This window comes from Drosophila mojavensis, unplaced genomic scaffold (assembly GCF_018153725.1).
Source record: "Drosophila mojavensis isolate 15081-1352.22 unplaced genomic scaffold, ASM1815372v1 contig_80, whole genome shotgun sequence".
Classification (NCBI taxonomy): Eukaryota; Metazoa; Arthropoda; class Insecta; order Diptera; family Drosophilidae; genus Drosophila; species Drosophila mojavensis.
The window spans coordinates 11,861,205-11,887,716 of record NW_025318906.1 but is presented as its reverse complement, the minus strand read 5'-3'; the positions used below and the strand labels follow the sequence as shown (position 1 = coordinate 11,887,716).

The window sequence follows — 26,512 nt, the reverse complement described above, 5'->3', positions numbered from 1 at the left end:
CAGCTCGGCTAGCAGTAGCCGGAGATTCTCGACATGACCAAAACCACTGACATTTAAGCACAGCAACTGGTTCGACTGCTGACACGGCATCTGCTATTTGCAATTATTTATTTATGCCTGCATTGACATTAGCATTAGCATGGCTGCTGCTGCTGCTGCTGCTGCGGCGGCGGCTGCTGCCAAGCGGCCAGAGATGGGCGCCAAAAACTATGCCGGCCATGTCCAGCCGTTTAGGTCTAGACGAAGTCGAGCCACGCCACTTTGGGACTCTTACGCAATGGATTATCAATAGTTGTAATAATTTTTCGAAGCCACAGCGGGGTGCGAGCAGTGGCACTAAGAGCTATAACAAATTGCATTTGACTCCATAAAAAAAGACGACACGACCTTCAAGGCCAACCAGACGTAGCCATAAAGCGCTGCACAGCGCGTGTCAAAGTCAGTGGCTGAAGATGGAGCTGCGGTTGCAGCTGGAGATGAGGCATATGTTCTAGGCTTTATGGCCAGCCGGCCAACTGACATATTGCAGCAATTGCTGCTTGAATACCTAATTAGAGAAGCCATGCGTAATAATTCAAGGTTTATATTTGCCAAAAAATATACACTTTAAAGTATTAAACAAGTTGTTGTTTTTTTTTTTAAATCAAAAGACTTAGGCAACGAACTTGCTAGCTGAGAATCTTTTTACGCTAAATGGAAAGATGTTGCTATTGCGTAATTCACAATAAACCCATTAAAAAAGACCATAATAAATATTAAAATTAATGCAGTTGAATGTCTTCATAATTATAAAGCGCTGCCTAACACTACTCAACGGGCAATAACAATAGACCAGGCCCCAAAAACTAGAAGGCAGCAACTTTTTCAAAGCTTCCACTAACTGGCAATTGTTTTGCTGATTGCCACGGTCTGAGCACAGCAATAGCAACAAACACTACTTGGAATACAATATGGCAACAATCTTTGGGACAATCTTGTCACGAAATTCTGTCGCCGTCTGCGCTTGTGTCCCCATCTGCCTGCCCCAGCGCCAAGTCGACCCAAGCTATTCATTAGACGCGCCTACACTTTGGCAGCAACAGCAGCAGCAGCGACGTCGACGGCGGCGTCGTCAGCGTTCGTTGTCGGCTCTTCGCGTTTAGCAATTTTTGACATTTTGACCCCAGCACAATGGATACAGACGTGTACCAAGACAGACCAACGACATGCCCTGAGCTCAAATTTGGGCGCACCGTGATCTAAGATCGAAAACTAATGTAAAGGAAATAGTTCGCATGATGCTAGCAAAACTTACAAAACAAAGCATGCTAATTGAATTCCATTAAGTTAATTATTAAAATAAAAAATGTTCTTTGTTCTTTAATAAACCATTTATATTATATGGCAGCTATAATATTTTAAATTCTTTTTTAACTGAGCCCAAGACTTAGGTGTTTATGGAAGACTGCAAACCTGTTTTGAACCTAAAGTGATTCAGATCCGGAAACTAAATTAGTTTTGCCTAAAATTAAACTAGTTATGCCAATTCGAAAGTTGAGATCTGGGGAGCATTTGATCTTTGCAATTCATGTAGGCTTTATCTAATTTTGTGAAACTTTTATCATAATTTAATTATTATTTATTAATTATTAATTGTAATTTATGTTTTGCCCATTCTCAATCTCATTTTATGCGCCAAATACTATTATTAATCCCACTGTGCACATGCGCTGTCGACGCTGCCTGACTTTGATTGTATTCGCCGATTATTAGCCACGTATTGAAATGCAATTTTTTCGCTTACCCAAACTAAACCAAGGAAAAAAAAAAAAAAAAACAACCTAAGTTTAAGCTCTGCAGCCTGCTCTAGGCAAACTAACAATGCCGCGAGGGCGATGTCGTCGATTAGTGAGCTGTTTTATAGTTTCCGCCACTGTTTGATGCACCTGCCGTTGACAAACGAGCTCACATACCTGTTGATATCTCATATATCTCTGTAGCAGCTATTTGCTATTTGCTTACTATGACGCTGACCAAAGGGCGTGCTGCTGATGTAACTGTAGCTGCTCTGACTAGTGGAAATCAATGCAAAATCATTTATACGCAATTGCATAAAAAATGTTTTGCATTTGGTTCTCAATTGCACAGAACAGCTGAGTCGGACAGGCCAGAGGCGTATGCCCAGGGGGTTCGCCGGCGGCCCCAGCGGTTTTCACTCACCTGTGCTGCGCTTGCGATTTTCCAGCGCAAATGTTGTCGTTGTCGTTGTCGTTGCCGAATGCAGCTGCTGCGGCTGCTCTTTTCAAACAACGCCAGCTTCGACTGCGACGCTAGCGCTGGCAGCACCAACAACTACGACGAATCTTTACTTTAGTTTATATATATATATATTTTTTTTTTTCTTTTTTTTTTTTTTTTTTTGCATCTTGCATGTGCGATGCTTTGCCCGCTGAATTTGCAGCTTCGTCGCAGTCATCGGCGTCGTCTTTGGGCTTTTCGTATAAATAGACTCAGCTGCCGGCACTTGGGCATCATTAAAAAATCTTTTGTTCAATTAACAACAAGTGTGAAGTGTGGTGTGCCGATCGCTGAAAAGGATAAGCCCAACTTTGGATTACATTACCGAATCACATAACACAACATGAAGAACGTAAGTGAGCGAGGGAACATAAAGGAGCATTTCAAATGAATATCAAAAATCATATAAACTCCGTCTATATTTGTGTACAAAAAGTGTGACTTTAGTTTGATGATCATAAATCATCATATAGAGTCCTTTAACTATCAAATATAAAATATCCTTTTGTGGGGAAAAAAATAGTAAAAATAATTTGAAAATCCAATTTGAAATGAATTTAAGTGTTGAAAATATTTGCATCGTTCGGAAGCCGGATAATTACACAGATTATAATTATTCCCAAGGAAATCACGGGATGTATATTTACTATAACATATATGTTATATCAACTGTGCGAGCTTCAAAACTATATTTAGCTTAGCCTATATGCTAGTCGAGCAGCCAGACTAACTATATAATAATTATTATGCGCACTTATTCATCTATTCATTCTAGTCAATTTCTTTCTTACAATGAGTTACTTGAAAATCAAAAGACTTAGGCAACAAACTTGTTAGCTGAGAAATTTGTAATACGTCGAATAACAAATAAAATATAATGCAATAGAGCACTTATACAATTGTACAAAAGTGCTAGCCACTAACAGACAAATCTTCTGCCAATCTGCTAATCAGACCCAACAAATTTCGGATTTCGAAATAAGCAAAAATAAGGGAGACCCTTAAGTGCGTAAAATTGGCATTTACAACACAGTCGTAAATCAATCAGCATACAAATTAAAAGCCCAAAAAATACATAAAAACAACTTGTGGCAGAAGGCCACAGCGCCACAGTTTAAAGTGTTGTTTCCGCGTTGGTTTATTTACCAATTGTTATAGCCATTTGGCTAGTAAATGGGCAAAAGTCGCTGGCAAGCCCGGCCGAAATGGCAACAGCAATTAATGAATGCCGGAGACGAGGCAACCACTTAAAAGGCTCGAGCACGATGCCAAACCAAGCCAAATAACATGCAGCCGGCATGCAATGCAAAGGTCAGACAACAGCTAAACATCCACACCAACTGTGCGACTGGACAAGCAGAGGCTGAGACTGAGGCTGACGCTGACGCTGATGCTGGGGCATGGGCTGGGACTGTAGCTGAGGCTGTAAGACATTTGGTTAACAAACTGCTGGCGACGAATGTTACGCTCAGTTGGCAGCTGTCTATCTGGCCAAGAGCGCAAACTAAAGTGAAACATAAAACACGTAACTTACTCGTCCATTGGCAATTGGCTAAGCGAACAGAGCCCAGACTGTACTTTAAGTAGGACAGACCGACAGATTCACCGCCTTTAGGCTTAGTTGCAACACGAGCGTATAACATATAAGCACTCAACTAGGGTAGAAGAGGGAGAGGATGAGCGAGCAGCACTTCTTTCAGCAGATTTCTAACATTAAGATGAATTGCCTTTAAATTTGTATTAGTCTATCCATTTGTTTTTTTTTTTTCACGCACGACTCATTCAATCTCATCTCCAATCTCCACGCCCCACAATTTTCTATACATTCGTGCGATAATTACTTTAAACACATACGTAAACTGAAAATTTTATGTGTACAAAATTTAATTGGCGTCTAGTTATTGGTCGACCTTAAGAAATCTGTGGCAAATTGACATATGTCTATCCGCTCGACACTCCGACCGGGTCTATCTGGCTGTAAACATTATTATAAGTGAGAACAATGTAAACAAGAGTCATAAATCAAACAACTATGCGAAACGATGAGCCAGGTTTCAACACAAGTAAAAAAATAACACAAAAATTTACATAAGACAAAAAAAGCAACAAAAAAAGCAGACGAAAAAGTGGAGAAAAAAAAACAACAGCTCACGATTTTTGCTCAAACCGAGTCTAGTGTAATTGCGCTCGTTATTTATAAACAATTGCCAATTTACAATTAACTCGAATTGAATTAATTTCCGTTTCGTTCTTAACCCATTTGCAGTTTGCCCTTTGCCTGTCCGCTGCTGCTTTGCTCTGCCTGGTGAATGCAGCACCAAAGCCCCAGGGTGGTGAGCCCATTGCGATTATTAGCCAAGAATCCAATATCGAGCCGGATGGTGCCTACAATTATGCGTAAGTAAAGAACAAACAGCTCAAACCCAATGAATAATAGAGAATTGAACCAGTTATGTTCGCCAACGGAACTAGCTATGTATTGTAAAAAGTGTTGCCTACTTTTAGGCATTATTTATATATAACAGCGCTGTAGTTATAGGCACAGTTTAGGAGATTATTTTGCAGGAATCTTAGATAAGCAAAATTCAGCAAACTATCGAGAATAATTAATCTTATGCAAGTATTTTTTTTTTATTTTTCATTAAAGCTACCATAGTTCATAAAAGTTTAAAAAGTCAATAATTCTTCGATTTAAAATTTCTATAACTTTTATATTTAATAATGTTTATTAAAGCCATACGAAGTACTCCAGTAACCCCTTTGTGAGCTTATTTCTATAACTAATTTATGATAAATAATAATATTTATGTTGTTAATACCTAAATTAAAGCATCATTTAGGTCGTTTCAGTTTTTGGTTCTCCAAACTAATCCAATCATAAATAGATTTAAAAAATATATATATATGTAAATTTGTTATAAATTTATAAACAGAAACATTTGCATCGGCTAACAAGTTAAATGTTAATAACAACATAAATAAATAAACAGCTAGACTGGCGCCTCGGATACAAATGAATAGTGCCATAAAAAAAGACAAAACAAATTTGAAAGAAGAACGCAGAATTAATACTCTTTCAATAATGAAATAAATTAGTCTTAGCTCTCTATAGATTAAGTTAAATAACAAACAGTTGATCTTTTACCGGTCTGATTAATCATTGGCAGTGTGGTCAGAGACCAGTTTCGTAGGCAGATGAATGGAAATACGTTGTTGACCTAAAAATTTGATTCGCTTGCATTACTTGTTTAGCTATCAAATTATAATACTTCAGGCTAGAGTATTCATTTAAATTTTTCACAGCTTTCAAGGTCAATTAGGTTCATATTGCAATTGCTAAAAAATTAACGATACAAACGAGAACAAAACTAACGAATTTCTGAAACATTTCAGCTACGAGACGGCTAATGGAATCAAGGCTGAGGAAACTGGAACCGTCAAGAAGGCCACATCGCCGGACTCCACGGATGTAATCATTGTCAAGGGCTCCGTGTCCTACACCTCACCCGAGGGCGAGCTGATCACTCTCAACTATGCGGCCGATGATGAGAATGGTTTCCAGCCACAGGGCGCACATTTGCCCACTCCTCCTCCAATCCCGCCAGCGATCCAAAAGGCGCTCGACTATCTGCTCAGCCTGCCCCCAGCTCAGCGTCGTCGTTAAGATGAAGATGGAGTTTATTTAGTGAAAAATTGACCTGGCTAGCGTTACTCTGATACTCTACACCCAATGAAGCAATTTGCTGCTAACCCGTATATTATCAATCAATACCTTAAAGCGAACACCAACATCGAGCAGCTGACTGAAGAACACAACCTGCACACACACACATACTCACACAGCCACACACATATATACTCAATTACCCAAATATGTTATATATTTTTGTTTTGATTTTTAAACTTTTTCTCCCTACCTTATCCGATTTCTGCAATTCTTTTTCGTCTTCAAACTTATACTGTGCTTAAGATCTTTTAGTCGCCGGAACTTTGCCATTTTCGGACTCATGTGATATCATCGATTTACTAATGAAATCAAGAAGAAAATGTAAAAAAAAAAAAATATAACGTGAACGATCAAGAACGATCCAATTATTGTGCACAGCAATTCTTGTGTAAATAGTCTATATAACTATAATCTTTTGCATGTATGTTAATACGAGTATAAGCGATATGGATGACGAAGATATACTTACTTATACAGATACTTGTGCATATATATATGCATGTATATATATGAATTGTTGGTTTTTTGTACATGTCAAATGATGTAAGCATACTTATATGAGACGAAACTCAAATATCTTTAGCCTTAGCTGCAAATAAAGAATTAAAGATTCTTTGAAAAAACAACAAAATTTAACTGGTTTTTCTTTTATGGGAATAAAACTCTGAAGCCGGAAACCTAATACCTCTGACATATCACCTAATTAATCTTGTCTTTTATGGGGTTTTCAATCATTTTAAGTAAAGCACTTGCTTTAGAATATATTTTTAAAAATAGCATTTAAAAACTATTTGTTTTTTTTTTTCGATTTCAAGGTAACTCGGACAAATTTGTTGTATGCAAATTTATTGAATATTTTTGGCCAGGCTGTTTATATATATACTATATATATATATAGAATTGGATATTAATTCTGGCTAAAAATGTGGTCAAGTTAGTTCCAAAAAGAACCAGAATCCGATGCTGACGCCGATGATAGCTACTATATAGCCAGATGTGCATATAATCTTGAAAAAGCCGAAGTGCACACACTCTTTCAGAAGGCCTCAGGATAAGCGATGCCTCGTATACATGCATGAAAATGAACTATCATAAATTTTACAATAGAGAAATCGTTTCTATATATTTTACAGGGTATACTAGTCCTTAGAGGTCAGACCCATCGTCAGTTTGGCTAGCGCCGCGCGTCTGCACCAAATTTCACACTCATTCTGAAAAAGGCCAGCAAGAAACCAAACGGGTTCAATATTATTTATTGCTGCAGCTTTAATTATATGTTAAATAGCTGAGAGTACGAGAATTTCATGAATCTTGTCTGTGTTGTCTATCGCAATCCCACTATAAAAGTCTGTTTGTTTAGCAAGGCAAATGTCAGTCGGCCCGAGACATTTGCACAGCGTGGATATTAATTCTGGAATATCGAAAACAAAACAATCCAAAACAAACAGAAAATGAAACTAATCTTAATTTGCGCTCTATTGGTGGCCGTGACGTGTGCCGAAGATCAAGTTGATTTTATCACGAACAAGTCGAATGTGGAATACAATGGCAAATTCTACTACCAGTAAGTCTGAAACGTTTAGGTTTCGATATTGGCGTGCGATAAGATTTAACGTGTTCCATTCAAAAGATACGAGCTGCTCGACGGCTCAAAAGCCATACAAAACGGCGAATTGAAAAAGATCGGAGAGGATCAGTACGGCGAAGCGGTCAAAGGATATTTTTCGTTCCCTGGCGACGATGGCAAGGAATACGCCATTAGTTATACAGCCGATGAGAACGGCTATCGGCCAGTTGGCAATCATTTGCCCACACCGCCACCCACGCCCGAGTCGGTGCTGAAAACCCTCAAATACCTAGCCGAGCATCCCTACCAGCCCAGCGAGAAACAGCTTTAGCCCACGGACTATCGCACCCAGCATATATATGTGATCTTAAATGTGAAGTCAACACCAACTGTGAACCAAAAGAACTGAACGAGTCAAGTTAAAGTTATAAAATATACACAAAACTAGCAAATTGAAAAAAATACGAAAAGTTTCCTTTGAGTCATATCAAGATTTAGCAAAATTATTCTCAAAATAGTTTTCAACAGATATAGGGAAAGAATTTTAGTTTTCTTTTCACGCACGTTGATTACTTTCTCGCCAATGCGAAATGGTATTCAAATATGTAAACATGTTTTGCATGATTAAATTCTTGACTTTTGCGGCAGTTGCGTAACTTTTTGGCGCATTCTCTGCCTTTCCGACTCGCTGCCTGGGGTGCCCCGCCCAAAAATGTTCAACGAGATTCGGATCTGTAAACTTGGTCGATCCGTCTGTTTGTTAGGCGTGAACTCTGCGATATATGAATGTGTTCAATTTGCCTCGTTTAGCAGCTTTGCTCGATTGCAATTCTGCAGTTGGCAACAGCTGCAAAGCTTCGACTTGTTAAACTCTTCGTAATTAAGTTCTAATTGGCAAATTCGCGATGCTGGCAGCGGGCCGAAGACAACGCCTATTAGTTAAAGCGAGTGTGTGGGGGCAATTGTTTGTCTAGACAATTTCTTATATATCAGAAAATACTTTGTCTGCTACCGAGAATTCTATATTTCGACTGAATGTTATATAATCCCAAAACGGAAAACGAAAGTGTTAATTCGGAATGAATTTATTGGTTTAGCAAGCAGCTGTTAAGTTGAATACATCGAATCTGGTCTGTGCTGAAAAGACAGCAAGAAAGAGGAAGAATGAGAAAGTGAGAGATGTACTTAGAATACGTTTCTCTCACGTCCTCCGTTTCACTACTTTTCTTATTGATTCTATGACCGAAAGAGAGTGACAGAGAGATATTTATAATACCTTTCTCTCGCTCACACAATACTTTTCTAACTGAGACTCTCTCTCTCTCTCTCTTCCTCTCGCGTTACTAAATTCCCTTAATTCTGTCGTTCTGGTCACAGTTCAGGTTCATTGACCCATTATTGGTATTCACTGCGTATACGAAATAGGCAAGTTTATCATTTATAATACGCGTACTCTACATTTTTTATAGCCGCCTTGCCTGCGATCACCGTTAGCCCGTATGCGTATTTATGAGTGCTCTAATGTCTGCGGCAAATTGTTTCCATAATCGCAACGTGCCTGGCATGACAATCAAGTCTAACTTTTGCCATTTGCCTAAATGAGCATTTGATTTGATCCAATAGTTATGTGAAGGAACGTAGCGAAACACCGTACCCTTTGATCAGAATCGCCGTGAAGAAACTCTGTTGCCTTGATCAGAGTCGTTGTTATACTAGCTTAATTCCTTTGCGGACAAGCGGCTTCCCAGCGCCGCTGGCACTTCCCCCATATCCTCAATGTTTCAACGGAACTTACAGCAGTTGAGCAAGAATTATATTCGGCGCAGGCAAATCACGTAGCTGCCAACTCGGACTGGCAATGCCATCAACATCATCGCAGAGACAGCGAACAGAGACATGTCACAGCTCAGCTGTCGTAGCATACAGCTTCGGGTATCACCCGCTGACATCGTCGTTTCATCAACATCTCTTTGGCGGTGCGCGCGCGGTGTTTACTCATCGGCCTCATCGGACGCGCGAAATGGACAATATAAAAACCTCAAACGATGGCCACACCAAAACAAAACAAAACAATGTACTTGAGTTGATAGTGAACGACTGCAAAATACCCTGTAAGCAGGCTAAAAAATAAAATATGCTTAAATTTTAAATGAAATATTAGCTGACTAATATTCAAATAATATTTGTTAGTAAATGTAGCAGGGCAGTCAAATATCCTGTAAAATACTTGTTATGTCTATAATTGACTAGCTCAAAACTAAACTTTATTAGACTATTAGAATACTTCTCTTACACTATATACCTCTTCGTTAGACTGCAGGGTATTCAGTCGGAATGAGACGAAGAAGCGCCCGCTCATAATTTGTTTTTTTATGGTGAAGTACGAGCACGAGTACTTGACGCTCTCTGCTGCTTATCTAGTGCGCCCATCGTAATCGTTAGCAGCGGCAACCGAAGCTGGCGCGGTGCGTGCGAGTGCGAGTGCGAGTGCGAATCAGGTGCTCGCCCTCGTCAACGAGATGGTATATAAAGGCCAAGCGGCGGCTGGGTAGTCAACAGTTGTGCATCAACTCTCTGCAATTGGATAACCCCCTACTGACAATTCTAACAGAACTCAACAGAATGTACAAATTCGTGACTGTCTTGTGCTCGGCTCTGCTGTTGACCTATGCCTTGGCCCGTCCCCAGGATGCGCGCGCTGCTAGCTCGATCACTACAACCACCACACCGGCCAGCATCATCCAGCAGGAAAATGTGAATAATGCCGATGGCAGCTTCAACAGCAGGTGAGTCTGGGACGATCCCAAGTGCACCAGGACTCGAAGCTAAGTTACGCTCTCCATGCAGTTACGAGACATCGAATGGCATCCGAGTGGAGAACGTTGGCTATCTGAAGAAGATCATCATACCCAAGACGGAGACCAGCGACGGCCAGGTAATCGATGAGCACGAGGAGCTCGTCCTGGTCCAAACCGGCAGCTACAGCTACAGCGATCCCGAGGGCAACATCATCACCCTGCGCTATGTGGCCGACGAGAACGGCTTCCAGCCCGAGGGCGATCATCTGCCCGTTGCGCCGCAATAGTTGCGTTTGTTTAATTAAGTAGTTAGCGTTAAGTATGTATGCATATCTTATATGAAGTATAAAGTATTACGTACTGGATATAGCACAGCACAGCCCGATGCCATACGATCTGTCTGCAACAATTCAGTTCTTATGTCACTTATGGCACTGACATTCACACTCACACACACCTACACACATACACACCTACATACACCTGAATACCCGAATAAAAGACCACAGCGAAGAAGTAATAAATAAATGAATAAATATTGAACAATTAAGTTTGTGTCTCATTGCCACTTAGCCAAGTATTCATACACTCACTGCACAGCACAGCACAGCACTCACTTATGAGTGTTTGAGTGCTGCTTCTCAGCCTCGTGGCGCTTACAAAATTACCAAACTGCCCTTCACGCCGACTTGCGGTTGATGCCATCTCAGAGGCTGCTACGGATGATGATGATGATCAGCTTCCATATTGTTTACACACACAGGCAGTTGCTGAAGCCGATACCAGAAACCGAACCAATACCAAAACCAACTTAATCTAAATGCTCTAATCGCTGCGCAACCGCAGTGACTAGCATTGCTATGATCGATCCCCTCTGATTTGTTTGCACATCAGTTTCGTTTGACCAATGTCCACAAATCGCAATCAGGGCAAACAACGCTGCCTTCGAGCTGTTTGCCGTTATAATATGTAAAACTATGGGACTGACATGAAATCGAATTTGGTATATGAAATAGAGATGTTAGAATTTTGTAATACTTATAGTGAAATTAAGTCCTCTTGCATATAGCCAGAGATCGAGGCCATTTCACTTATCACTTGAGCTGTTATGATACCATATATGAATGGCAAGTATTCAATACATATTATAATTAATAAATATATATGTATATAATTGCCATAGATTTTAGGAACATTTCAGCTATTCTCAGGCTTGGTTAAACATTTTCTGTTCAACATTTATTATGACTATGCCAACTTCATGAGCACACCTCGCCACAGCTGCACACAAATAAGCATTTAAAAATGAATATACATTTAATGACTCAATCGTTCCGATAATTAAACGGCCAAAACACTTTATTATCGGAAAAGTCCAATGCCAAACTGTTGAATCAGTTCTGTTTCAGTTGGATTTGGAGTTTGAGTTGGATTTAAAGATGCTCGCAATCAACGGGATGTTGGGAATTAGTATATTTATGGCCAGCACGCTGTGCTTTTGTGTCACAGCACAGATGATGCCGGTAAGAAATCAGAGAAAAAGAGAGAGAGAGAGAGAATGATCTATATAGTTCCACTTTTGTCTAGCATATGGGCTACTATATTGTAGTTAGGCAGGTGGAATGTTCGGGCAATCCAAAGTACATAGCCCAAGCGAATTGCAGCGCGGTGCCGCCACGGAATCAAAGCATCAACGCAGCACTGAGGCTAGTGCAGCCCATCACCAGCCTAACGGGCACCCTGAAGGTGTCCATACCGAAGAGGAATAAAATGCACAAGATATTCGAGGTGTCGTTTGAGCTGTGCAAGCTGTTGCGGGAGCAAAAGAGAAAGACCCTAATCGAGTTACTCAGTGCTATGACCTGCCTGGGCAATCGCACCATTCAATGCCCAATAAAGACAGTAAGTGGAAGTATTTCAAATATATATATATATATATATATATATATACATCATTTAGAGCATCTACCTAAACTGATATCTCTCTACCCTGTTCAAGGGCTATTACAGTGCGCGCAATATCACAATCGTCGAGGCGCTGCCGCCCGTGCTTTCTGAGTCCGATTTTCTAGTACGTATCTATTGGCTTTTGCCCAAAGTGGCATCGGTGCTGAATATTACGGTCATGGGGCGTTTGTATGAAAATGCCAAAGAACGTTCGAAATGGAAGAAATATTTATGAAAATATTTTATATATAAATCTAATATTAACAACATATTCAAATGCCCGAAAGTATGCTGCGATTCTGCATTTTTATGCTTTATGTTTACTAACTGTAACTGTAAAAAATTAAAGCATACATAATTATGCTAAAACAAAATAAATAAAAACTTCAATAAATAAGATCGAGGAAAATCGAAAATAAATAAATAAATATTGAGTATGACATGTAACTCTTTCGTTTCACATCACTAATTACTACCATCAGAGCAATTAGATGTAGAAAAATTCCATAAACTACTATTTCGTTTAGGCACTGTCTAGTCCATAGTCAGGCAACATGTTTCGCTTGATGGCCCTACTAATTTTGGGGCTGGCAGTAAACCTAAATATAGAAAATGTAATCACTACAATTTTACGATATTCCAAGCCCTTTTTCACCTTTGCAGGGTCGAAATTTGAGGCTACGCTGGAGTACTTTCGATTGTCAGGTGCATGCTGACTATATATCAGAATACAAATGTGATGTGGTGCAGCCGTGATGCTCGGCTCTCAATGTGGAACTTAATTTGCTGCAAGAGCTAAAAGCTGTAAAAATACGTGGAAGAGGCAATGCCTAGCTTCGTGCCCGTCAGCCATCTAATGACCCAGGTCCACTTCTTTGATCGGAATCAATGCTATTTGAATATTACGCTCGAAGGGACTGTATCGAATACCTAAAGCCATAATGGATTATTACACTGTGTACAATGTCAATCAAGTTGAGTTTTATCTTCAAATATAAATCATTCATCATTAACTTAGCAATTAGTCAGCTAATTTTCCATACAATTTCATATATTTATTTCTGTTTTCCACCTCCAGAGCGTTATTAACAATTAACCAGGCCAGTAATTAGCTAAGCATGGATCAAGTACTTGCTCTCCTACTGCTGCTGTCAACGGCCAGTCTGGCCGCCAAGGTATTCTCATGAATCAATCACTCAAGGATGAAAACTAATATCTCCGATTTCTCAGCGCACCATTCTCCAGTGGAGCAGCTTCGAGTGCATTGAAAATCCGGATATTGTTACGTACCACAAATGTTTCATTGTGAATCCGGCGAAAACTATAATTACGGGTGAAATAGAATACAATCGAGATTTTCAACAGTACAATGCCAAGATCGCATTGTCATTGCCACGGAGACCGTTCAAAGATTATTACAAGTACGTCGATCTGACTCTAGATATCTGCCAGTTCTTTAGTGGAGCCTATAAGAATAATCTAATAAAAGTCGTCTACAACAGCATGCTGAAGCACAGCAATATGCCCAAGAAGTGTCCACAGCCCAAGGTGAGTAATATTAGAGATTAAAGAGAAATGTTTATATAGTATATCATACAAATATTTTCAGGGCTTTTACTACTATCCCAACATGAGCATAGGAGACAATCTGCAGCCCTTCCTGCCGAAATACGAATTTAAAGTGCAGTTAGACTTCTTTCTACCCAATATGCCGATTTTCAATGTATCTCTAAGTGGACGCTTGACTGACTATCCAATGCATAGGGTTAAGAAATCCTAAAAGCAAAGTATATGTTTCTACACTTATATCGATATTGCACCCTTTATAAATTACTTAATATAATCCATTTTGATGTGAATAATGTATTTTGTATATTAATCGCAGCTTACGAGTAAATATCTACTATATAAAGTTTTTCTTGAATTGACTTTAACAGTATATATGCTAAAACTCAAGTATAGTATTTTTTAATATTTTTGAGAATAGCTTAACATAGTTTTTACTAGACTGGGCATTGCACTAAACCAATTCACGACACAAACAAATCTATTAGTATTAAGAAAAACCCAGAATTTCGATCAACGATTTGTAAGCGTCCTTAATGTGGAAACTCTACATTTGCAATTTATTCATCGTAGCTAAAAATTGTAATTTAATTGCATAAAAAACTAATAAATATAATTAGGAAAAACAAGCGACATAGACTCAAATTTGATTTAGATACCAAAGCAATTTGCACATTTATATATCAACTATATTTAGTCATTGTACAAGAGTCAGCCTATTCGCTTGCCAAATGAATAAATTATATTATATTTTTATTACTTTAGCAGTGCTGTGGCCTTTAGCTGATCTAGCTAATAAGGTGAGTACATGTAGCCCAATTTGTATTATAAATTCAAATATGCTAAACTATCCAACAGCCCAACCATTTGATTGTAACCTGGCGCTCGTTAGATTGCCAAGTAAATCCTGAAATTATTCCGTCCTACAGATGCTTCATTCTTGATTCGGATAAAACTCTCCTGACAGCCGAATTTAAATATATTCGAGAAGTTGCACGGATTAACACCAGCCTTACGGTATATTTTTTGCGCCCGCAGACGAAGGAATTTCGCAAAATATTTGGGTTATCTTTCGATATCTGTGAACTCAACAATAAAACAGTATTTCACAAAATGGTGAATATTGCCTACAAGAGTATAGTAAAGAACAGCAATTATCCCAGAAAGTGTCCTTTGCCCAAGGTAAGCCCCACTCTCTTTCTCTCTCTGTAAATATTAATATAATTCTCTCTATATATCTTCAACTTTTCAGGGCTTGTACTTCTACCGCAACATTAACGTGGGTGAAAACCTTCCTCTCTTTTTTCCATCTGTAGATTTTAAAGTGCAATTGGATTTTTTTACGTTGAATTTCTCACTAACAAATATTTCCATAAGCGGAAATATATCACGCAGATAAACCAATCAATACTACATGCTAATATGTAATTGACCGATAAAAAATTAATTATTTACTATTATAATAAAGGCGTGTGCGAGATAATGCTAGACTTTATGCACGTCTTTGATCGGAATCAATGCTATTTTTATATTACTTTCAGAGATAACAAACAGGTATTCATGTTTTTAAAGGATACTTTTGAACATCATCCCAAGCAGCATAAAGCACAAAGCTAATATACTCTTCTCGCTTCACCACAAATATTTATATCAAAAATTTTTAATCGCCCTCAATCGGAAAATGTCGACATTCGCAAAACGCGCTCTGCTAAAAATTTAGAACTTAATTGAATAACAAAAATTTAAAAATATAATTGAGAAATCAGAGTTCGAAATAGATTCAAAGCTGATGTAGCTATGGAAACTGTTTTCAATTGCATTCAAATTATTTAGTCATTGCAAAAACGTCAGCCGATTCGCTTGCCAAATGGATAAATTATATATATTGGCAGTGCTTTGCCATATGTCTATAGCATCGCCAGTCATCAAGGTGTGTGTTTATTATTTTAGTCATTAATACAGTGGATCTTCCATTAAATATACCCTACTACTATGCAGCTGCCGGACCACTTGATTGTGACCTGGGATTCGTTTAATTGTAAAGTAGATCGTGATTTTATTGTGTCCCACAGATGCATTACTGTTGACAAGGACAAAACACTGTTAACAGCGGAATTTCAATATATTCGAGATTTGAAAAAGATGAATATTAGCTTAGCCGTCTATATGCGACGAGGGAGCTCGAAGGAACTACGCAAAGCTGTAGATTTGTCTGGAGATGGCTGTAATCTCAACTCAAAAAGTTTAGCTAACAAAGTCGCGAGTATTGCCTACAAAAGTATAATAAAGAACAGCAACTATCCAGGAAAGTGTCCTGTGCCCAAGGTAATTCTACTATATATTTTTCATATACATATATATATATATATCTTTCTCACACAAAGTATAGCTTTGTAAATATTAATATATATATTGTATTTAAAACGAATAATTTTCAGGGCTTCTACTACTATCGGAACATTAACTTGGGTGAAAATATACCAATCTTTTTCCCAACTTTGGATTTTCAAGCTGAATTAAACTTTTTTACGACCGATGCAAATTATCTGAATATTTCATTAAGTGGAAGGTCAATACGGAAAAAGACCAATAAATTATAAGAACTCAAATCAAATTTTGTTCCAAAAGACTATGTAAAAAAAAAAAAAAAAAAAAAAATACATGACAAAAAAGACAAGTTTTTAAAAAGCATAAAAATTGTTTTTAAAAATGTTTTGATTAAACACAGACTGCATCTGAAAATCTACATGACATTTATAATACATTTAATAGTTAAAAAAAAAAATAATAATAATAAAAAAAACTTAAATATATTTAACAATATAGCAAACCAATAGGCATAAATAATTAGTTAGATACCGAAAAACGGAATATATTTTGTCAAGCAAAATTATAAATTTAATTGCTTAAAAAAATGAGAAAATATAATTGAGAAATCAAAGCTTGAAAATAAAGCAAATTTTATTAAATATAGTTAGTCATTGCAAAAACCTCAGTCGATTCGCTTGCCAAATGGATATATTATTCATTTTGACAGTGCTTTGCTATATACCTATAGCATTCCCAGCCAACAAGGTGTGTTTTTTATTTTTGTCATTAATACAGTAGATCTTCCATTAAATATGCCCTACTATATAGCTGCTCGATCATTTTATTGTGACTTGGGATACGTTTAATTGTAACGTAAATCGCGATGTTATTGGCTCCTACAGATGCTTCATTGTTGACCCGGACAGAACTCTGCTAACGGCCGAATTTGAATATGGTCGAGCATTTTCAAATATTAATATTACCCTAGCCGTCTATATTCGACGAGGAAAGTCAAAGATTTTTCGCAAGACTTTAATTATACAAGTGGATTATTGTGAAATCAGTCTAAATCAATTAAGAAACAAAATCGCGAATATGGCCTACAAAAGTATAACAAGGAATAGCAATTTTCCAAAAAAGTGCCCTGTGCCCAAGGTAATTGTCTCACTCTTCTATCTCAATGTGAAATTGGATATATCTCTCTATCTCGTTTGCTATTCAGGCCCTCTACTATTTTCGCAACATAAACGTATCGGAACATATTCCGCCTTTTTTCCCAGCTATTTCTTTTAAGGCAGAAATGCATTTTTTTTCGATCGATATAAAAATGATAACTGTTTCGATAAGTGGAAATTTTACACGAAAAGAAACCAATAAAAAATAAAATTTTGAGCTCAATAGTGGATTATTATATATTATGCAGCGCATATTTAATGTCAATAAACGTTAATTTTATCTTATAATATATATATAATTCGCACTTCAATTTTATTACTATAAGTATCCAGTCCATCAAGGTATTCCCAATATTCCAAGCCGGAGCTATCATCAAATATATATCGGATCTGATCATGCTGAAGCATAGCGATATGCATAAGGAATGCTCACGACAAAAGGTGACTTAGATCAAAGAATAACTCATCAAATGCTTGTACATCTGAGATATATTTTCCGAGCTATTGCTACTACATATAATCATTGAAAAAAATAATGGAGTAATACCATATATTTATGTATATATATTTATGTATGTTTAATTGCTCAAAAAAAGATAATCAAGCAATTAAAATTTAAAATAGCTCAAGCACTAATCATTTTTCAGACCCATATTAACTATATTTAGTCATTGTAAACGTGCCAACCAATTCGGTAGCCAAATTGTAAATTATAGATATTTTTTGACAATCCTATGGTGCGTGTATATTAACGATATCTGTATAAATTCCAAAAGCATGAATTCAAATATATTCTAGACTTTGTTATTTGTGAATCTCTTGATTTTTGCCCGTCAACTAATATTTCAATAAAAATCGTGCACAATAGTCTACAAAAATTATCCAAGAAAGTGTGTTCAGCTGAGGGTAATTAACAAACTCTCTCTCTATCTCTTTCAGTCTCTATTAATATTAATATATAAATATATATATCTCTCTCTCTACATCCCTAAAATATTCAAGGCTTTTTCCACACTTCTTTCTAATTGCGCTAGGGCAAACAATGTTAAATATTTCGATCAACGGAATCTGCACACATGCAGTTAATAAGTTAAAATAAAATAAAATTCTACACGTAAAGTTAATGGAAGAGCTGCTGATATCTTTCCAGATTTGGGCGGTCAATAAACTGAGGCGAATTCTACAATTAATATATTCTGAGTTCAGAATTAGCAATCGGCATCGGATCAAGAAGAATTTCTTTGAACAGGAAAAATGGAATGCTTGTTAGAATTGCCAATTACCGAGCGGGTATACGTGGCCTGTCTATCAAATGGCGATGATTACGCTGATCAACGGACATCTCCATCCATTACTAGAGCATTATTTACGATTCAAGCTCAAGATGCCAGCCACTGACAAGAAATTTCACAACATCATGACACTTGAAATTGCCGCAAAATTTATTGCCTCGCCGTTTGCCTCCCACCCGCCGCTGTGCGGACTTTTTTGTAAACCAGTCTTCGATGTTCGGTCTTTGGTCTCCGGTCTCCGATCTCCGGTCTTAAATGTCAAATGGCGCACGAGCTAAGAACACAATTCCCAACAAGAGATGCAACCTACACCAAATGCTAACCGGAGAATGCAGCAGCCAAGCATTTGACATTTTCGATGGTCAACAAACACAAAGAAGAAGCAAGAGACTAGCTCAAGTAGTTTGTAGTTGGGGCTGCTGGACGTGCTAGTATAAGTGGGTCAGTGTGGATGTAGCTCTGGAGCTAACCTTGCCAGCTTTCGTTTTCATTGAGTTGGGAAAAATTACACAATTGCCGCTACGCGGTGACTCAGCGGGCACTCCAACACTCCAACAACTGGTAACTGGAAACCGAAAGACAAGCGTTTAATCTGACGGCGCTGAGGCTTTTGGCTTGGGTGGGCAGTTGGCAGCAGAAGAGGTGCGGCTGCGCAGGCGGCCAGGCCCAAAATGTTTGTTTGTCTCGCTCTTTTCTTTTTATGGCAATCGGCAACACTTGACCAGTTTTTTAACACATGCTCTTCCGCTTGCGCTTGCTATTCATCTCTCGCTCGCTCTCCTCATGTTTGACTCGCCGACCGGCAATGCGGTTGTTCAACTCTCCGCATTATGTTGCAAGTGATTCTTGCATCTTCGTAATCAAATTTATTTGCATTTTTTCCATTTGTTCCATTCCAACAGAAATTGGCTAGTAATCGCGGTAATCGCTTTTGCATGATATTATCGTCAGAGATTGACCCATTTTCCACAACTAATTAACATTTGCCAAGATCCATTACCCGTTGCCGTTTTGAACTCAATTATCGTCTTGCCTCATCAGCAGCTTCGCTAGCCAAAACAAACAAAAAAGAGCCAAACCCGATCCACAGCAATGCGAGTATTACAACAATTTTCAGTTTCAGTCTATGCCACATATATTGTATGTCACTGTCCTCTATGCCAATAGTTCCCCCTGCCCGAGATTCCCCCAATAGCATTACAAGAATCCGAACTCTGGCAGCCGTAACATCTTCGAAACGAAATATAGAGGCAACACAGATATGGAGAGCAATAGAGCGCACATCGACTCGAGAGACAAAATAAGAGAGAGAGAGAGAGAGAGAGAAAACGAGAGCGTGAGCGTAAAACTGGCTGAGAGAGTGGGAGAGCATTTTGCAGGGTTCGGCTGCATTTTGGCGAAGACAACCAAACGTTATCGAAGCTGCTGCAGAAAAAAACTCGTTCTGGCTTATTTCTAAATAACGGCATTACGAAGATGAACGACCGGTAAAGACGCCGACGATCCGCACACTTTTGCCGTGCCCATTACCATATCCAGTATGCATAAGTATTATGTGAAATCCGACGATGTCGCTTGACATAAACTCTCTATCGAGAGAAGGCCAAAACTTGTATATATTATAATATTGACTTATATTTGCATTTAAGATCATTAGATCCAATCGTCTGTAATAATTTAATTGTGTTATTTATGCCTAACGATTGGCAATAGTATTTAAAAACAACCTAACGGTTCTCTTAGCTTAGCCTCGAAATCAACAATTTAAAAAGTAAAAGTATTCTACTTTTCGCATCACCTTTATTCGAGCCATAATTATCAAGCTGTTCGCAAAAAGCTAACAACATGATGGCTGACTGGCTGGCTGGCTGACTGGCTGGCCGAAAGAGCAGCAACAGCATCTGCAGCTATGGCAATTGCAACTATTGTCAGTGTAGTTGTGCTGTAACTGTATCTGTAACTCTATCTCTATTTTGATCGTCGTCTCTCTGGCCAAGGCGCTCGCTGGCACGCGGGCTCCAGCTGCGAGCGCAGGAGACGCTGACAAATGTCGCGGCTATATAAAGCACTTAAATAGGGCCGCCGCAGCACAGTTCGCATCGTTGCAGCTTTCACTTAACCAACCACACGGGCGCCGCATCAAACGCGCATTTGCCACTGCATTTAACTGTAAATGCAAACAGCATCTAACGGCTATCAGCGAAATCCTTGCAAGTGAATCGTCAATTAAGCAATCGAAATGAAAGTGTTTGTAAGTTCCGACATTAGTGGATCGTCAAATTGATTTTGCATGGGTTGTGGTTTGTGCCATTGAGGTGTCAAATATGTTCAATAATAATCAAATAATTAATAATAATAATGTTGAAGAATACAAAATAGCTCAAGGTATATTATCAATCTAGAGACAAGCTAAGATCCTGCAGGATTAAATTATTCTTGAAGATTAATATAAATTACCTAAATTAAAGTTAAATAAATCATTACAAAAAAAGAAAATAATAAAAAAAATTTTAAAAAATAACACCGAATAAAATCATTTAAGAAATTAATTACTGTTGAAATGTAAAAGTATTAAGGAATAATTTTAGAAATTTAAATATGGCATTTTTATTCACAAAATGTATTTAATGTAATAAATAATTAAATTCACATCAATTTTATTTTATTATAATTAGAATAATTATAAAAATTTTATAATTTTAAATGCGATTAAATCATTTAATATTATATTTTAATTTTTACATATTAACAATCCTCACTTCTTCAGTTGTTTTTTTTTTTTTTTTAACAATATCTGAAATTTTAGAAAATTATTAATAAAATCATAATTTAAAATAATGTCATGGTCTTTTGTTTAATTTTTAAAATTATTAATAGGCTATTAAAAATTTATTAATTAATTAAAGTGTAAAAAATCAAACGAATTTTATTTTATGAAAATTAATTAGTAGCTTTAATTAAATAAAAATATATATATTTAAAAAAAATTAAAAATTTATTTATGGTCAATATTTACATTGCCATAACAAATTTTATTTTAGGAAAATTAATTAGTACCTTTAATTAAATAAAAATATATAAACAATTTTTTAATTTAATATAATTCATATCAAGATATAATATATTATATTATTTTATAATTTTGTAAAAAAATTCTGTAATATAAGCTGAACTTTCTCAAATAAAACTAATTAATAGAAATTAAATTTCTTTCTAATTTAGATACTTATTGCGCTGTTTGCCCTTTCGTGCCATGCGCAGCATCACAACCAGCATCAGCACCAGCAGCAGCATCATCATGCCCACCTCAATGCTAACAATATACCGCGCGATGAGAAGGCGGACCATCGGCGTGAGGATCAACGCGAGACCAGCACCTGGATACCCATACTGAAGTACAACAAGGAGCAGAGCGAGGATGGCAGCTACAAGACCGAATACGAGACTGGCAACAACATCATACACGAGGAGACGGGCTTCCTCAAGGACTTCGACACCAATCCCAATGGCGTTCTGGTGCAGCACGGCCAATACTCCTACCAATCGCCAGACGGCACCCACGTCAACGTTCAGTACACGGCCGATGAGAATGGCTTCCGCGCCACAGGGGATCATATACCCACTCCGCCAGCCATACCCGAGGAGATACAGAAGGGTCTGGATCAGATCTATGCCGGCATTAAGCTGCAGCAGGAGCGCCTGGAGCAGCGTGCCAAGAGCGATCCAGGCTTTGCCAAGAAGCTGGAGGAGCGACGCCTGGCCAACCAGAATGGCCAGTACATTGGCCTGCTGGAGAATTAGTAGAGAGTCGACGCTCACACAACGTAAACCAAAACCTCTCAACCAGATAACGTGCTGCATTTTTTGAACATTTTCCAAATTTTCCAAATTTTTACAACTTTACAACTTGCCTCCTTCACTGACCATAACCAGCCGAGAGACTGTGATTTCTGCTATAAATTCTACAAAAAAACAAAAGTTAATGAATCTAACACTTTGCGAACAGCCGCAGCACACAGATATTTATGTTAACGATCGTGAAAGTTTTGTTGAATAAAAGAAAATAATCGCAATAAAAGCGGAAAAACAAAATTTCCATTCAACACACACGCGACCCCAAGTAAACATTATTCAATGATTTTCCATTTCCATATTATACCCCTACACATACGCACACATCTGTACACACCTATGCACATACCTCCATAATGTTCACAAAACGTGACAATGCGCAATGGGTTGTTTTTTTATTTTTTATTTTTTTTAATTCTTTTTTTTTTTTAGTTTCTGTTGGCTGTTTTTTATTGTTATTATTATTTGTTAAATTACCTCACGAATCCGTTTGTTGATCCCATTCCATGGTGCATAATCTTGTTTTGTATAAATATTTAATATTTTCCATTTTCCATCCGCGCAATTTTCCATATGCCTTACTTTGTGCATGTGGCACAGTCACAGGCTTTTGACAGTCCCGTCAGACCAGCTGTTGCATAATTTTTTGGCAGCTTTTCTTTTGACGTTTTGACTTGGTTTCGATTTTTGCAAGTGGTTTCGTCTCGAAGTCACTCGAGTGCTGCTTCACTGAGCTCCATTCCAAAAGAAAAACAGAAAGAAAAAAAAACAACTGTGACTGGAAAATCTGAATTATGAGATGCACATGTGAAGCTTATGAAACTTTAATGTGAAAAGTATTGGAGTCGTGGAAACTATGGGAGCGGTGGCAATTGGTAAGCAAATATCAATAGGAGAGAGTTGTGCAATAAGAGATACCCTGTAAGCCAGCAAGATATGATATATGATGATGGTATAGGAGAAAACTAAAGATAAACTGAAATTTGTTTATGAAATAAAATAAAATCATAACAAATAATTCGAAAATCAAATCTCTAGAGTTCGTATAGACTTGGCAATGCTAATGGTAATAAAAACTCGGAAGCTCTTTAATGCTATAGCAATATAATGAATTGATATACTTATCTCAACGATAATTGAAAGAAAGTCATTAAAATAGTAGTGGAAATATTTAATTCACCTTTAACTCTCGCCTTTAAGCTCCATTGAGATCTCTTCACACTTTTCGGCCTACTACTGTTTTACCGTTGGACCAATCAATGTGCTGAAAAGTTTGGCCCCCAGCCATCGTCGTCAGCTTTTGGAGATATTTACAGACAGCTCGCATAAACGGTGCCAAAAAATCAACAAGAAAACTTTTTTAGTAGCACAAACGAGACGAGTTGTCTAGTAATTTGCATAAATCTAAGCATATACGAAGCTTTACATAGTATATATTTGATATACATATACATATATGTATGTGTGTATGCATATGTGTTTATCTATCTAGAACCCTCTACGTTGACTGCTGTGCTCGGCACAGCGAAGTATTTCAGGCCCGCTGCATTTTCACCAACCACAACGAAAGAATGTTTATTCGCCATTAAATTTTAACGCTCTTGCGCATAATTAAGCGAAAACTGAACAAAAGAAAACATTTCAATGGCCATGATTAAGAATGTTGCTCTGGCCGTCGATGGTGCTGTGGCAGCAGCCCAAGCGGCCGCAAATTGATTTGGCCAACGTCAGTTGCCGTTTAGAAGCCGCCGTGTTTAGACCACGAAACGTGCAAAAGAAATAGCCAAACAGAACGTGCAGACAACTGAGTGAAAAATAAAAATAAAGAAAATAAGAAAAAAAAAAAAAAAAAAAACAGAAATCTAAAGTTTGAAATCTGAAATCAACATCAACAAAGTGCGAATATCGATGGGCAGGTGGAATTGAGAGTCGATAGCCCGCTTGAACAATGAGTTGTTGCCGTTGTTTTGTGTGCCAGCAGCAACAACAAAGCCTAACAATAAAACTAAGCTAACTGTGAATCGCAGATACAAAACAAAAACTAACAGCAGCAGCAGCAGTAGCAGCAGCACCAACAACAACAACAACAATAGCAATATCCACTTCAGAAGTGGCACATCATTTCAGTAAATAGAAACCGAAACCGAAACGAACTGAAACCGTTCGAACTGTTGTCTCTTAGTCCAGTTTAACTATGGCCAGCAAACAGTTGTCTCTTCGAATCTTGTGGCTTTTGTTCGCGCTGAGCCGCCAACCGAACGTCCTCGGCCAGGACGAACCCGATGCACAGCAATTGCAGGCGCTTCGGCCACGGGGCCGTGTACGCATTGCGGATATGCAAATGACGGCTCAGCAGCCACCCGCGCCAGCCATGCTGGGCCACGGCTCCGTCAACTGGCCGGGCTATGCGCCAATCGTGCCCAATGTGCTGCCCATGCCGGCCAGCTCCACGGTGCACACGCACATTCCGCTTCTGCGCGAGCAGCCGGATAGCAAGGCGCCGAGCGAGCAGCGCGGCCCAGACAGCGTGGTGTACGGCAACTGGAAGCCGGAGCTACCACAGATGCCGCCTGAGGCCGGCGAGGAGCCGCCAAAGCAACGCAAATATGGACGCCTCGAGGCCATGCTCATGGGCATGCCAGCTGATGGTGAGTGGGTAGAGCTAGACCTAGCCTAATTTGATCTCCCATGCATCACAATAGCAATCATTAAATGAAAAACTCACTCATCTGTTTACACTTGTTGCAGCCACCGATAGGCGCGACACATCCAGCGAGGAGATGTTGCCGGAAACAGAGCAACGCACTGCAGGTGTGGGCTATCAGAATCCCTATTCACGACGCGATAGCTTCGAGCATTCGCAGGAAACCCGCAGTCGCTGGCGCATACCATCGCAACTGCATCCATCCCAGCTGCAGCCGCAGCCGCAGCCGAAGCAATCGGCGATCGAAGTGGTGCGCGTGAATGCAACGGATCCTCTGATGCGAGCGATGGCCCAGCAAATCAACGAGTCCGTTGAGACAACGACAGCCGTACAGAGACGTAAGCATGTGCAAACCACAGAGGATAACTGGATGCCGCTGCCCTATCCATATCCCACGCCCACCTTTGAGAGCACGCAGCCCGTGCCCCGAGTGAGTCCAGGGATGAGCAGCACGGCAGCGCCCACGCCCAGCGCGGGCCTTGTGGAGTCCACCACCGTGGCGCTCAATTGGCCCACAGACTTTCTGGATGCCACGCCCAGCAGCACTGAGCGCATCTACACCGATGCCGGCAGCAGCATCGATCGCGTCGATCACATCGACAGCATCGATCGGCTAGACGACGACATCGATGACTATAAATACTATGAGGAAAATCTCAACTCGGCTCAAATGCAAAGCGAGCTGAGCGTGCCGGATACCCTGGTGCCACAGGTACCACAGGGGCCCCAGATGCCACTCAATATCACGCGCGTTGGCATTCCCTACGAGGAGCGCAACTCCGCCGAGGAGCCGACCATCTGTGTGCCACTGACCGTATCGGAGATGGCCACGGAGAGCTCGACGGCGGTGCTGGTAGAAGTGGAGCGCGTCTATTGCTTTCCGCTGCCCAAAGTTGAGATCAAGACCGGCAAAGTGCGACAGCAGTTCGTGCCGCAGGCAACGGAGCAGGAGCCCAGCTCCAATGCGAATGTCACAGCCGTGGACATGGAACACCCTCAGCCAGAGGCGACTGCAGGTGCCAGTCATCCGACCAGCTGGGCATTGCTACTCATCCTATGGAGCTACGTCTTGGTTCATTCATAGTCTAACTAACGCGATTACAAATCGCTGAATATTAACTCAGGGCCTATTTGTAATTAGAAAATCGAAACATATTTATTTACACCATTAAAGCTGAACCAAACCCATGTAATTAGGCGATCTTTTTCTCAGTTAGCTTCTACTTCAGTGAAGAACAGAGCAGCCTCCAATTGAGAGCGAGTGAGACGTAGTTGACGTCAATCAATTGCTTCGAGT

At 39.1% G+C, this 26,512-nt stretch overlaps 7 protein-coding genes across 7 annotated transcripts; all 7 read left to right on the top strand.

Annotated features, from left to right (window-relative positions):
- The first annotated feature begins 2,512 nt into the window (after positions 1 to 2,512).
- LOC6579579 (endocuticle structural glycoprotein ABD-4) lies at positions 2,513 to 6,635 on the top strand. Its single transcript, XM_002005426.4, has 3 exons — positions 2,513 to 2,629; positions 4,544 to 4,674; positions 5,671 to 6,635. Exons 1-3 carry the CDS (start codon positions 2,621 to 2,623, stop codon positions 5,939 to 5,941), a joined length of 411 nt encoding a protein of 136 aa, XP_002005462.1. The 5' UTR covers positions 2,513 to 2,620; the 3' UTR covers positions 5,942 to 6,635.
- A 728-nt stretch (positions 6,636 to 7,363) lies between these two features.
- LOC6579578 (endocuticle structural glycoprotein SgAbd-3) lies at positions 7,364 to 8,034 on the top strand. The gene is made up of 2 exons (XM_002005425.4): positions 7,364 to 7,568; positions 7,635 to 8,034. The coding sequence occupies exons 1-2, from the start codon at positions 7,456 to 7,458 to the stop codon at positions 7,900 to 7,902; spliced, it is 381 nt and encodes a 126-aa protein (XP_002005461.1). The 5' UTR covers positions 7,364 to 7,455; the 3' UTR covers positions 7,903 to 8,034.
- A 2,083-nt stretch (positions 8,035 to 10,117) lies between these two features.
- Positions 10,118 to 10,919, top strand: LOC6579577 (endocuticle structural glycoprotein SgAbd-4). Its single transcript, XM_002005424.4, has 2 exons — positions 10,118 to 10,357; positions 10,419 to 10,919. The coding sequence occupies exons 1-2, from the start codon at positions 10,194 to 10,196 to the stop codon at positions 10,654 to 10,656; spliced, it is 402 nt and encodes a 133-aa protein (XP_002005460.1). The 5' UTR covers positions 10,118 to 10,193; the 3' UTR covers positions 10,657 to 10,919.
- Positions 10,920 to 11,788: 869 nt separating this feature from the next.
- LOC6579575 lies at positions 11,789 to 12,606 on the top strand. The gene is made up of 3 exons (XM_032730543.2): positions 11,789 to 11,892; positions 11,957 to 12,271; positions 12,369 to 12,606. The coding sequence occupies exons 1-3, from the start codon at positions 11,809 to 11,811 to the stop codon at positions 12,549 to 12,551; spliced, it is 582 nt and encodes a 193-aa protein (XP_032586434.2). The 5' UTR covers positions 11,789 to 11,808; the 3' UTR covers positions 12,552 to 12,606.
- Positions 12,607 to 13,434: 828 nt separating this feature from the next.
- Positions 13,435 to 14,096, top strand: LOC116804188. The gene is made up of 3 exons (XM_032730800.2): positions 13,435 to 13,491; positions 13,547 to 13,864; positions 13,926 to 14,096. Exons 1-3 carry the CDS (start codon positions 13,435 to 13,437, stop codon positions 14,094 to 14,096), a joined length of 546 nt encoding a protein of 181 aa, XP_032586691.2.
- Positions 14,097 to 20,736: 6,640 nt separating this feature from the next.
- Positions 20,737 to 22,768, top strand: LOC6579574. The gene is made up of 2 exons (XM_002005421.4): positions 20,737 to 20,910; positions 21,882 to 22,768. The coding sequence occupies exons 1-2, from the start codon at positions 20,899 to 20,901 to the stop codon at positions 22,458 to 22,460; spliced, it is 591 nt and encodes a 196-aa protein (XP_002005457.2). The 5' UTR covers positions 20,737 to 20,898; the 3' UTR covers positions 22,461 to 22,768.
- Positions 22,769 to 24,190: 1,422 nt separating this feature from the next.
- LOC6579573 lies at positions 24,191 to 26,408 on the top strand. The gene is made up of 2 exons (XM_002005420.4): positions 24,191 to 25,159; positions 25,260 to 26,408. Exons 1-2 carry the CDS (start codon positions 24,706 to 24,708, stop codon positions 26,297 to 26,299), a joined length of 1,494 nt encoding a protein of 497 aa, XP_002005456.2. The 5' UTR covers positions 24,191 to 24,705; the 3' UTR covers positions 26,300 to 26,408.
- The last annotated feature ends 104 nt before the right edge of the window (positions 26,409 to 26,512 follow it).

Excerpts from the sequence above, each read along its gene's own strand:
- LOC6579579 (XM_002005426.4), top strand. Across the intron at positions 4,675-5,670 it reads GATGGTGCCTACAATTATGC|CTACGAGACGGCTAATGGAA; the intron begins GTAAGTAAAGAA and ends GAAACATTTCAG.
- LOC6579578 (XM_002005425.4), top strand. The coding sequence starts at position 7,456 with ATGAAACTAATCTTAATTTGCGCTCTATTGGTGGCCGTGACGTGTGCC. Across the intron at positions 7,569-7,634 it reads AATGGCAAATTCTACTACCA|ATACGAGCTGCTCGACGGCT; the intron begins GTAAGTCTGAAA and ends TCCATTCAAAAG.
- LOC6579577 (XM_002005424.4), top strand. The coding sequence starts at position 10,194 with ATGTACAAATTCGTGACTGTCTTGTGCTCGGCTCTGCTGTTGACCTAT. Across the intron at positions 10,358-10,418 it reads GATGGCAGCTTCAACAGCAG|TTACGAGACATCGAATGGCA; the intron begins GTGAGTCTGGGA and ends CTCTCCATGCAG.
- LOC6579575 (XM_032730543.2), top strand. The coding sequence starts at position 11,809 with ATGCTCGCAATCAACGGGATGTTGGGAATTAGTATATTTATGGCCAGC. Across the intron at positions 11,893-11,956 it reads TCACAGCACAGATGATGCCG|CATATGGGCTACTATATTGT; the intron begins GTAAGAAATCAG and ends ACTTTTGTCTAG. Across the intron at positions 12,272-12,368 it reads TTCAATGCCCAATAAAGACA|GGCTATTACAGTGCGCGCAA; the intron begins GTAAGTGGAAGT and ends ACCCTGTTCAAG.
- LOC116804188 (XM_032730800.2), top strand. The coding sequence starts at position 13,435 with ATGGATCAAGTACTTGCTCTCCTACTGCTGCTGTCAACGGCCAGTCTG. Across the intron at positions 13,492-13,546 it reads CGGCCAGTCTGGCCGCCAAG|CGCACCATTCTCCAGTGGAG; the intron begins GTATTCTCATGA and ends CCGATTTCTCAG. Across the intron at positions 13,865-13,925 it reads AGAAGTGTCCACAGCCCAAG|GGCTTTTACTACTATCCCAA; the intron begins GTGAGTAATATT and ends AAATATTTTCAG.
- LOC6579573 (XM_002005420.4), top strand. The coding sequence starts at position 24,706 with ATGGCCAGCAAACAGTTGTCTCTTCGAATCTTGTGGCTTTTGTTCGCG. Across the intron at positions 25,160-25,259 it reads CATGGGCATGCCAGCTGATG|CCACCGATAGGCGCGACACA; the intron begins GTGAGTGGGTAG and ends CACTTGTTGCAG.